Below are 13,008 nucleotides of genomic sequence, written 5' to 3'. Positions count from 1 at the left end.
GATATAGACAACCTAAACAGACCAATAACAATAGAGGAAATAGAAGAAACCATCAAAAGATTACCAACTAAGAAAAGCCCAGGACTGGATGGGTATACAGCAGAGTTTTACAAAACCTTTAAAGAGGAACTAATACCAATACTTTTCAAGGTATTTCAGGAAATAGAAAAAGAGGGAGAACTTCCAAATTCATTCTACGAGGCCAACATTACCCTGATTCCGAAACCAGACAAAGACACTTCAAAGAAAGAAAACTACAGACCAATATCACTAATGAACCTTGACGCAAAAATCCTCAATAAAATTCTGGCGAATTGGATTCAAATACATATCAAAAAAATTATACACCATGATCAAGTAGGATTCATCCCTGGGATGCAAGGCTGGTTCAATATACGGAAATCAATAAATGTTATTCACCACATCAATAGACTTATATAGACTTTGATGCAGAAAAAGCATTCGACAAAGTACAGCATCCCTTTATGTTCAAAACTCTAGAAAAATTAGGGATAACTGGATCATACCTCAACATTGTAAAAGCAATCTATGATAAGCCACAGGCCAGCATCATTCTGAATGGAGAAAAATTGAAGGCATTCCCTCTAAGATCTGGTACAAGACAGGGATGCCCTCTCTCACCTCTTCTGTTCAACATAGTCCTCGAAACACTGGCCAGAGCAATTAGACAGATGAAAGAAATTAAAGGCATAAAAATAGGAAAAGAAGAACTTAAATTATCACTATTTGCAGATGATATGATCCTATACCTAGCAGACCCAAAAGGGTCTACAAAGAAGCTTTTAGAGCTAATATATGAATTCAGCAAAGTGGCAGGATATAAGATCAACACGCATAAATCAAAGGCATTCCTGTATATCAGCGACAAATCCTCTGAAATGGAAATGAGGACAACTACGCCATTCACAATATCCCCCAAAAAACTAAAATACTTGGGAATCAACCTAACAAAAGAAGTGAAAGATTTATACAATGAAAATTACAGAATCCTAAAGAAAGACATAGAAGAAGACCTTAGAAGATGGAAAAATATACCCTGCTCATGGATAGGCAGAACTAACATCATCAAAATGGCTATATTACCAAAAGGTCTCTATAAGTTCAATGCAATGCCAATCAAAATCCCAATGGCATTTTTTTGTATAAATAGATAAAGTAATCATGGAATTCATATGGAAAAATAAAAGACCCAGAATAGCAAAAACATGCTAAGCAGGAAGTGTGAATCAGGCGGTATAGCGATACCAGACTTCAAACTATACTACAGAGCAATAGTAACAAAAACAGCATGGCACTGGTACCAAAACAGTCAGGTGGACCAATGGTACAGAATAGAGGACACAGAAACCAATCCACAAAACTACAATTATCTTATATTTGATAAAGGAGCTAAAAGCATGCAATGGAGGAAGGATAGCATCTTCAACAAATGGTGCTGGGAAAACTGGAAATCCATTTGCATCAAAATGAATCTGAATCCCTTTCTCTCGCCATGCACAAAAGTTAACTCAAAATGGATCAAGGAGCTTGATATCAAATCAGAGACATGGCGTCTGATAGAAGAAAAAGTTGGCTATGATCTATGTACCGTGGGGTCGGGCTCCAAATTCCTCAATAGGACACCCATAGCGCAAGAGTTAACAACTAGAATTAACAAATGGGACTTACTCAAACTAAAAAGTTTTTTCTCAGCAAAAGAAACAATAAGAGAGGTAAATAGGGAGCCTACATCCTGGGAACAAATCTTTACTCCTCACACTTCAGATAGAGCCCTAATATCCAGACTATACAAAGAACTCAAAAAATTAGACAAAAAGACAACAAATAACCCAATCAACAAATGGGCCAAGGACCTGAACAGACACTTCTCAGAGGAGGACATACAATCAATCAATAAGTACATGAAAAAATGCTCACCATCGCTAGCAGTCAGAGAAATGCAAATCAAAACCACCCTAAGGTACCATCTCACTCCAGATTGGCAGCCATTAGGAAGTCCAATAACAACAAGTGCTGGAGAGGATGTGGGGAAAAGGGTACACTTGTTCATTGTTGGTGGGACTGCAAATTGGTGCAGCCAATGTGAAAAGCAGTATGGAGATTTCTTGGAAAGCTGGGAATGGAACCACCATTTGACCCAGCTATTCCCCTTCTCGGTCTATTCCCCAAAGACCTAATAAGAGCATGCTACAGGGACACTGCTACATCGATGTTCATAGCAGCACAATTCAGGATAGCAAGATTGTGGAACCAACCTAGATGCCCTTCAATAGATGAATGGATAAAAAAAATGTGGCATTTATACACAATGGAGTATTACTCTGCATTAAGAAATGACAAAATCATAGAATTTGGAGGGAAATGGATGGCATTAGAGCAGATTATGCTAAGTGAAGCTAGCCAATCCTTAAAAAACAAATGCCAAATGTCTTCTTTGATATAAGGGGAGTAACTAAAGACAGAGTAGGGACGAAGAGCAGGAGAAGAAGAGTAACATTAATAGGGATGAGAGGGGGGAGGGAAAGGGAGAGAGAAGGGAAATTGCATGGAAAGGGAAGGTGATCCTCAGGGTTACACAAAATTACATACAAGAGGAAGTGAGGGGTAAGGGAAGAACAATACAAGAGGAAGAAATGTTTTACAGTAGAGGGGGTTGAGAGAGAAGAGGGGAGGGGTGGGGAGGGGAGGGGGGATAGTAGAGGTTAGGATAGAGAGCAGAACTCATCAGACACTAGAATGGCAATATGTAAATCAATGGAAATGTAATTGATGTAACTGATGTGATTCAGCAATCTGTATATGGGGTAAAATGGGAGTTCATAACCCTTTTGAATCAAACTGTGAAATATGATATTTCAAGTTAGATGTAATGTTTTGAACGACCAACAATAAAAAAAAAAAAAAGAAACACATAGGTAAATCCTGGCTTATCTTCATCAAGATATTAATGTCATGAAAGAAAAAAGGGATTATTCTAAATTGAGAGAGACTAAAAACACAGAACAATACAAATGCAGGTTGAAAACCTTGATTCACTCCCCCTCACCCATGGGAAGTAATCAGGAAGATTTTACATGATAAAGAAGTGAAGCAGTAAAGCATGAACTGTCATGATGCCTGCAACTTACTGCCAATGTCTCAGAAAATACAAATACATATGCACATACATAGACAGACCCAGATGTGCTAAAATGTAATCTGATGATTTAAGGTAGTCCTAGTCTCCCAACTTTTCAATAAACTTTAAAAAAATTACAAAATAAAAAGTGATTTTTTTGCATATATGTTCAACATTTACAATACCTGGTTCTTGAATGACATCTACTTTCCCCACACTGATTTGAAGTGTTTCACCATTCTTTGCAAAAGTCTCCCATTCAGAATCAGTCTGCTGGCAGGATGGACACCATGGGGCATAACTAGAAGAGAAGAATAGTTAATTAGCACAAATATATGGAAAAAATTATAAGAAAAAATAGAGGAATAGAATATTTAAATGAAAAAATAAATTCTAAACTAAAGAGAAGTATAAAAATCAAGCTTTTCCAAAGTCCTTTAAAATAGAAAAAGAGAAGCATATTTTCCCTCTAGAATTTAATACATGAATATCAATTCTATTGGAAAAATTAGTCAAAGTTTGAGGAATTATTGCTATATATAAAATGTTTCGATACTATTCTTACACTTCAAACTGAACTTTGTTACTTTCTAAATATATTTTGATCTGAGGATGAATGCACTTTGAGTGCCCCACTAAAGGAAAGTAATTTTCACAAGGTTACCCCTATGACAAACCAGTTTCAGATCCATCAAAACTGTAGATCTACTAGGGAGAGGCCAGAAGTTTTGTCATTAGTGGGTCCTCAAGCATGTTTCCAAACATCTGAATATCTGTGTTGTGAATCATTCCAAGAAGCAAAGGAAAAGTTCTATACAATACTTTTTTTAAATTGAAAAAGAGTTAAAAATACTTGGGCCTTCAAGCAGAAATCCCACTTTTTATATATATTTCTTATTCAATAAAAAATATTAATTTACATTTAATGTTTACATAAAAAAAATATTAAGCACTCTACTAAAAGCTGAGGTCACAACAGTAAATGGGACAGATGTGGTGTCTCCTTTCCTTGTGGTTTGTATTATCCAGGGGTGAAGAGAAGATACAGATGGGTAAATACAACCAAAGTGACAAATGCTATGATTGAGAATGCTGAACAGATGCTATAGTGACATTGAGGAGCTTGGGTACCTCAGAAAGAGCCACTAAGAAAGATTTAAAACAGGAATACCATCAGGGAGGGGACAAAGAATGTTCAACCCTTAGCAGAGAAAAACAATATGTGTGAAGACTTACAGCCCTGAGACAATACATTAGTGGCTTCACCTTGCCCTCCCATGTCTGGAAAACACCATAAAGATACATACTATAAAGCTCTAAATTTTTTTCAGGGTTTAATCTGCAATTGTTAAGATGAGAATTCAGAGAAGTTTGCTGCTCAGAAAGTGTTGTCAGTTGAATAATATTCCCCCAAAAGACATGTCCAAGTGCTGGCCCTGGTATTCATGAATATGACCTTACTTTAAGTAGGAGTCTATGTACATATAATTAAAGATCCCAAGATGAGATCATTCTGATTTAAGATGGGCTCTAAATCCAATAACAGTTGTTTGAAGAGGAAGAACAGGGAGCTTTGATAAAGATAAATAAGCAGAAGACCATGTGAGATTGGAGGCATAGAAATGAGTAATATAGCTACAAGCCAAGGAACACTCAGGGATGCCAGCAGCCACCTCATAGAGGCACCAAAGGGACACTCCTACAGAGCCTACAGGGTCCCCCAGCCCTGCTGCATGCTGGCCTTTGAAATTTGACCTTCAGAAAGGTGAGAAATTTCTGTTGTTTAAAATCACCCAGTCTGTAATTTGTGACAGCAGATCAAAGAAACTAATAGAGAAAGGAAGATATCCTTTGAAATTAGAAGGAGTTAGATCAAACAAGCTGTATAGAGACTTAACAAAGCTTGCAGGATTATGCTTAATATAAAATATTGTGAACAAACAATACCATATGCTTGAAATACATTCAAAATACTATCATGACAAAATTAAAAGGAAAATTAACATTTTCAGAATAATGGCACAAAAATACATTGGAACAAGTGGAGAAACATTTGGTTTTGCTGAATAATTCCCAGAACAATAGAAAATAAAATAATTAGTGCTCACAAAATAGAACAGGATACTCCAGGCAAAAATAAATAAATCATTGGGCACATTTTAAGTAACATTTCAGGATGCCACCAACTAGACATATTTTTTTAATCTACTTAAACTTTTGAAAAAATCTTTAATGCATGTCAAAATATTGAGGAAATAAATAAAATAGACATAAGAAAGAATTGCTATCCCTAGATTCATCACATGTAATGAGTCTCACAGTATAAAAATTATACCACCAAAGGATAATGGACAGAAAGTACAGATGAAACAAGTCTGACAAGGTATTGATAACTGCTAAACCTGAATGATGGGTAAAATGAGAATTTACTACACAACTTCTATTTTTGTGTAGTAAGATTTTTTAATAATATTTTTTAAAAGACTTGATTGAAGAGATAACCAAGTTTTTGGTGAACATTATAAAATGCTCAATTTATTTTTTATGTTTTCAATTCCAGAATTATTTTTACAAAATCGTTTTCACAAAAATTATTTCTGCATTAAGAGGGAAGAGGCAGGGGAGAAAAAGAAGTAGGAAAAAAATGCCTGCCAAAAAAACAAACACATACACCAAGTCCTAGGAAAGGAAACAGAGTAAAGGGGAAAGGTAGTAAATTGATCCAATTTTTAAATAAGGTTTAGGGTTAAAGGGATGTCAGATCACCTGTGCACGCAAGACTTTTTAAAATCTTGAACTGTGCAAAGTTCCATTCAAACAATCAAAGCAATTATACACATGCACTTTGCAGAACAACAACAAAGTAAAAAAAAAAAAAACTGCAATCAGGAAAAATTTTAATATTTCACATTATAAAAAGGTAGGGTGGGGATGTTAAAAAGCCAAGACTAGGGGAAAGGATGCATTTATTTTAGGTAAAATACTGGAAATTAAGCAGAAATCAGAAGAAATAGGATGCCCAAACCTCTATCCAATCAGGCCCCAGAAGCAGCAAGACTAGCCAAACTCCCTAATGACATCTCTAGAAAAGACTATTCTAGCTAATCCAAAGATCGCTCTAAAAGATCATTAGTCTTCCCATTACAGAAGATCTAGAAGACATGGGCTAGAGAACATTCCTGTAACATTTTTTAACATGGATTTTTTTTAAAAAATTTTATCTCTATATTTCCAGGGCAAAGTATATTCCCGCTACACAGTAAGTGATCTAGAAATGTATGCTGGATAAGCAAATGTATAAACTTCAGTAAAAATTTCATTTTCATTCTTCATAGGAAAAAAAAACAGTTATTTTCTATATAACTTCTAAATATCCAAAAGGCAGATGAGTCTTAGGCAGTTGGCAAAATTTAAAGAAAAAGGAACACTAAATCATTCAGAATATTTCAATAGGCATTTCAGGATTTTGAATAAGAGCTCTGCTACAGGAATCAGATCAACCATGAATTACCCATGTGATTTTGGGCAGGTTAATAATCTTTCCATGCTTAAGCTTCCTCAACTATAAAATGAGATAGTAACAGGAGCTACCTTACAAGGTTATTGGAAGATTAAATGATACATACAAAGCAAGCACACAGTAAGAATGATCATTAACACAAACTACATTTGCAATACTCTGCTAGGTTTCCAAGAAACTTTTATGATACCTCACCTCAGCTCATCTGAACTTCAAATCCTTGCTGACAAAGAGAGAAAGCAGGTTTAGAGAGACTTGCTTAAGTCTTAAGACCACTTAAAGCAAGAACACAGATGGAGGTATCTGTGATTAAAAAAAAAAAAATCTTCAAGATACAACAACAAAAAGACAACATCAACACCAACATTCAGAGGGAAAGAGGTAGAAGGCATAAGAAAGAATGTACAAAAATAAGGAAAAACCCTTGAAGGACAATTTAATGGATTTTAGATATTCTCTGCTCAATTTCTCTAGGACTCTGTCTTTGCATACATGTGCTACATTGCTAATTATTAAACCTTGCAAATTTCACAAGTTTTAAAAAATCAAGCCCTTAGTCTCTAGACTGTTATGTAAATTAGATTTTTGGTGAAACTGGTATTCGGATATGCAATTATGATATACCATCAGATAAGCCATTGAAGTAATTTTAGTTATTCCATTTTCTATGTTGCTGCTACCACTGGGCTATGGATTGTCAAAGCCATTATTTCTGATATTTAGTCAGAGCTGGTTGTGGTGAAATACACCAACATGTTCCTTCAATTGTGGAGATAAGCCAGCTCTGGGTTAAGTAAGAGAACTGACCCATTGTTGCCACAGCTTTTAAAATTATGTGTACTCCTGTATTCTTCTGTATATAAGGGATAATGATTTAAACAAGAATTTAAAACCTATTATAAATAAAATATTGACAGGGGTAAAATGAAGGAATAGATATACCATGTGATCTTTGCGTTTCTCTCTCCCCACACATATACATATATATAATTTATTTATGTACATGTGCATGTAAGCATAAATAAAACTCCTTGGAAAGAACCAAACATGGTCTTTCTTTACATTGTTTAAAACAAGGAGACAGGCACAGAGGCAGATGTCTGTAATCAAAAGTTCAAACCATCCTGGGAAAACTTGTCTTAAAATTTAAAAAATGATTAAAAGGCTGGGGACACAGGTCAGTGTATAGAGGGCTTGCCTACCATTTTCTAGTCCCTGAGTTCCATTCCCAATACTGAAAAAAAAAAAAAGTTACCTCATAGTAGCAGTCTTTTCTTAAGAACTATAAAAAAATCTTATCTGCCAGTAAGTGTGTCCTTTACACATAACGTAATCCTCTTTGATTTCAGAGTCTCTATGGGGAATTAGTATACCATTGTACTCCTGGAAACTAGGTCAACATATTTTCTATTAAAACATTTTGCAAGTCACAGTGATATGTAAAATTACAAAGCTTCATAAAGACATCTGAAATATTTTTCAGATAACCAAAATGCTGTTAAATTACATAACTTGGATATAAGTTTAATGTTTTTAATCATTTCTGGGCACACCATTGTTATCTATGGTAGTATTAATATACAAAGTACACTGAGGTTCTGCTAGATGCACGGTGATGATTCGTTTATTGTATGAAGTCACCAAATTCAATTTCATTAGGTGTACTAAACATTTCAGAGGGAGGACTTAAATTTATTTTATGGAATTTTTATTAAAAATAAGTTTTTATTCACCAATAATGGACAATTTTTCTTCTGTCTTCACTCCAATCTCACTAGTATTTCATACTACATTCATAGAAGTGAGAAGGACAATGAGACATGCAAACATTTGCTAAATGAAATGAATGTAACTTATGCTATTTATTTCCTTCAGAGCATTATAAAATGCCAGTCCCTTAAAATCAAGGTTGTAGCTCATTCATCTCCACCTTCCCAAGTCTTCAACCCTGTAACGAATCTACAACAAGAATTTAAGCAACTACCTCATTAACAGTGAATCAATAAAATCAAGACAATCTATAAACTGCAGGAAATGACAACTACTTGACACAGATAAGTTAAGGAAATAATGTTCAATACACCCTCTAGGCATGAGAAGAATACTAGAAAGAAAATTCCAAAATCTAGAGGTCCTAAGCAAATAAATGAGGCTTTACTCCATCACCAGGTGTCTAATCTGTTTTGAAACATGAGCAGTCCAAGAACAAGGTCAGAAAAAGTATTTTACAAAAATCAACCTGATTTGATTTACAGAAGTAATGTAATTTAACTCAAATATTTTTATCTTTTTTCATTGCATTTTGGTTTAGCGATAAGCAGGTCAAAAATAAGCTACTTGGATATCTGCTTGTTTATCTGCTTTGTTTAGATACCAAAACAGTATACAGAGTGTATCATATTACATACTCTTGTGTTTCAAAAGAATAAAAGCGGTATTCTCAAGGACTGACATAATGGAAGCCAAGCAAGTATTTAAAACAGCAAAAGGTTGCAAAGCAACAGAATGGAACACAACATAAAAAAGAAAAGAAAACATGGGAAGATCTTAAAAAAAAAAAAAAAAAAAAAAAGCACAGCAAGCCAGTTGTAGTGCTGTGGCAGAAATGAATGAGTGTTATAAAATGATTATATGAAAGCAAACAAAAAGAGAAAACAGAGAATACAGTAAGCCCTTAGCATTAAAGAAAATATAAGCAGTAATAAAATTCTTTTGCAGATTTGTAAAAAGGTTTCAGAATAGAAATGAATTACTGCAAATATATTCTTATCTGATAATTTCTCTTTAACACAGCACTGCTTTTCTAAAACTGGAAATTCAGCTACAAGGATCCCCAAAATTGACTGTTTGAAAGACACAGACAATATAACAAATTGAATTTTGTATTTGGATCTTTTCATGTCTCAGAGCCAGGCAAACACTGGTAGTTCCTTAAAACTAAATGAAATTAACAGCACAAATATAACCATAAATTGCATTACAGAGGCTTTATATGACATGAGATATAGAACAGCAGATTCCCAGAAGAAAAGTTCCCTATAAGCAAATGAATAAAGAACTGTCATTCAAAGTGATGTTAGATTCTCAAACTTTTTTCTTTTCTTAAATTTTTTTAGATGTTGATGAATCTTTATTTTATTCATTTATTTATATATGGTGCTGAGAATCCAACACAGTAACTCACACATGCCAGGCAAGTGCTCTCACACTAAGCAACAGCCCTACCCCCCCTTATCAAACATTTAATACCATGAGAAAGTTTCCCAACATTTCTTCTTTAGGTAGTTCAACACATCATCAGCAGATTCTAGTTACCTCCAATTATAAAACCAGTTCACTTGAGCACAGTGTTGATCTGGGAAGTATCTTAAACACATTTTGTTTTTCTCTAATGAGAAAAAAAACCTGATAATGTTTGAATCCCTAGAATGTCATAGGCCTATAGTGGTATCAATAATATAATGAATCTTAAATTTTTATACTGTTGGATTTTTTTCAAAGGGAAGAGAGGGAGTATCATCTAATAATACAGAAAAATAAATCAAAAATAGACAAGAGCCATAGTATTTATTCAGAGGAAACATTTCTGAAGAGGTTCTGGTATGCAGAAATTGGAATGTAATTTGGGTGAATCCTTTCCTTTCCTGTCATTTCCTATCCACTAATTCTGCAGAATACTCCATGAAAAGAGAACTCCTACTAAAATGATCTCAATATGTACACAGCTTACTTCCAGGTTACAAGACTCTTTTTGCATCACAGTCCAAGCTTACACCAGACAACTGGACAAATGGCAAACTTATCACAAATGATCTCTCCCATTTAGGCTTATACATTTATAAAAAGGTACAATGTGAACCATCAACATAACCAAACATAAGAGATATTGGCTGTCACTCATTTTTAGAAACTTAGTGGGGCTTCAACTCACCATTGATTTAGTGTTCTTAGTTCTCTGACTTACCAAAAAAAAAAAAAAAAAAAAAAAAAAGAAGCAATTCCAAAAGAAACCATAAAACACAAAGGAGCTGAGGAGTTGGCAACATTAAATATGAGGGTTTTCTTCTTTGACTGTTATCACCTACATACACAAACTGTTTTAATCAGAAAATTAACATCCAGGAAAAGAAGGTGATGTAAAAATCTACTAGAAAAAAAAGACGTTTCCGTAGTATTAGCTGGCAAAATGCAGTTTCTCTAAAGTTCTTATAGTTATTCGAGGGAAACATGGCATTTCTAACATAAAGTTCCACTTAGTTTAAAAGTTTTTCTTAAATATGATTTCCTAACTTCCTTCCAAAGTAGTGGAGCGGTTTACTTTAATAAGTTATTCGTGTCTCTAGCTTTCTTCCAACAGTTTTACTGATTTATTATGATAACAAGGGCATTTGTTTTGAGTTCTAAATATTCCCTTTTTTGTAACCAAAAGCTAAATGCAAATTTGAAGAGATAGTATGCATTATGTTCTTTGAGCAATGTAACTTGTTAAGAGACAACTTCGTCCATCATCTCAACACTGTTTTTACTCTATTAGGCATCTGCTTGCAATCTAAATTGCAGTCTAAAGAATCAAAATTTGGTCTTGGATAAAGACAGTTCCAATTTTGAGTCTTTTGTGCTGAATGAAAAATTAACTATCAAATATTAGGAAATATATATACACATATATGTCCTGAAACCACAGGCTACAGAGATGTGGTCTCAGCCATTATTTCTCCAGAACTTCATTTTCCCTAAAAGCCCATCATGATGGTCTCTCAAGTCTATTCAAACAACTGTCCTCTGTCAACTTCAAGTCTTCTTTCAAATGATCACTCCCTTACTATTCAGAGTTAATTGAAAGCTACAACCAACAAATCCTCTGCCTTCTCCTAACTAAAAAACAGTTGCCCATCTCTTTCAAGCAAAAGCACTGAAAACATTTTACCTTCTGTTGCTAAAAGGAACAATTTGTTAATCACCTATCTTTATAAAGTCAGCATAATTAAATTATTAAATCCACCTAAGAGTCTGACCTCTAAAAATTATATAGTATCAGCATTTATTTGTAATCCTGTTTTAAAACTAAAATGCACGCGTGTTAATGTTTTATTCTCACAATGACATCTCAAGGTCTTCAAAAGAAAAACTAAGACATTCGTAAAGTGGTTTCCCTTCTCCATTCTGCTGTAACTTATTCAACACAAATGTCACCTATCCTTTCCTCCATATTCATACTGTACATGATGTCACTGAATGACTGCCAATTATCCCGTACACATATACTCGCTCCTGTGAGGGCACGGTTTTCATGCAGATTTCCTCCCCTCCACCCTCTTTCCCTTGTTAAGCTGCATTCTCTCTCCCTGAAACAATCTCCCCTAAAGCAAGTGAGAAAAGTGTGGGGATGCTCTTCACCCCTAGCCGTCAGCGCGGAGGGTCGTGCGCGCATGCGCAAAGGAGGTCGGCCCCCGCGCCGCCGGTCGCTGGCAGGGTGGGTACCCGGCCCTAGGTCTAGCCAAGCCGGACCACTCTGCGAGCCGACCACGCGGGTTGCGGGAAGGTGGCGCCCGCGAGGATAATGTGGCGAGCGGGGCGGGCGGGCACACTCACAATTTCAGCATCCACTCGCCTTCCATCACCAGTGTCCAGTTGGAGGCGGTCATGGGCTGGACTCGGCTTTGCTCCGCCGGCAACACGGCCTGCTCGGGGCCCTCGGTCGCCGCCAATGCCACAACCGAGGCGGCCAGAAGCGTCGTCAGCAGTGGGCCGCAGCGCCCGCCCGCCATGTTGGGCGCGGAGCGACCCACCCCAGCAGGGAGTGTGGGCCAAGGAAACTACAGGGCCAAGGCCTGGTCGCCTGCCTGCCTGGCGGGGCCTTGCCAGGTAGTCAGAGGAGATGCCCAGCCGCCCCGCCTCCGCCTGGCAGTGTGTACAGACCCCGCTCGCGACACCGGCGGGCGGCCGGCACCGCCTCTTATCCGCCTGCGTCCGCCGAGGCCACGCCCCCTCCCGCCTCGCCTTGCAGTTGCCCGGGGTGTTGGTTGCCATGGCAACAGCCGCCCTTTCTCCCTGACTGCCACTCTGAAAATAAACAGATGACCCAACGTTGTTTAAGTTAGTGCCAGCACCGCTCAGGCCCCTGGAATAGCGGGTTGGAGTGCGTGCGTTTCTCTAAAGAGAAAAGTGGCCGGTCATTTAAAATACATGCTCTTTAAAATAGCAGCAGGGGGCTGTGGAGTAATCTTAAGGTCACTGAAAATTGGAGGGACAGGTGGGCTGGCTTCTCGCTGAAAAATTTAAGTGCTTTCTGCATGTATACATTGAAGCATCACCGCGTAGTTGGAGATGATGACGAAACTAGACGATT

The 13,008-nt window shown here is 36.6% G+C and overlaps 1 protein-coding gene across 1 annotated transcript in view; it reads right to left on the bottom strand.

The window, feature by feature from the left end:
* Positions 1 to 12,618, bottom strand: part of Tmx4 (thioredoxin related transmembrane protein 4) — a 42,750-nt gene extending 30,132 nt beyond the window's left edge. Inside the window, exons 1-2 of the mRNA XM_026385794.2 lie at positions 12,252 to 12,618; positions 3,325 to 3,440 (exon numbers count right to left, since the gene is read on the bottom strand). Of these exons, the coding sequence (XP_026241579.2) occupies positions 3,325 to 3,440; positions 12,252 to 12,427 (292 nt within the window). The 5' untranslated portion in view covers positions 12,428 to 12,618. The remainder of the gene's footprint in view (positions 1 to 3,324; positions 3,441 to 12,251) is intronic.
* Positions 12,619 to 13,008: the final 390 nt, after the last annotated feature.

The sequence above is a fragment of the Urocitellus parryii genome, chromosome 6 (genome assembly GCF_045843805.1).
Source record: "Urocitellus parryii isolate mUroPar1 chromosome 6, mUroPar1.hap1, whole genome shotgun sequence".
In the NCBI taxonomy this organism is placed as follows: domain Eukaryota; kingdom Metazoa; phylum Chordata; class Mammalia; order Rodentia; family Sciuridae; genus Urocitellus; species Urocitellus parryii.
This window is presented reverse-complemented; position numbering and strand designations above follow the sequence as displayed.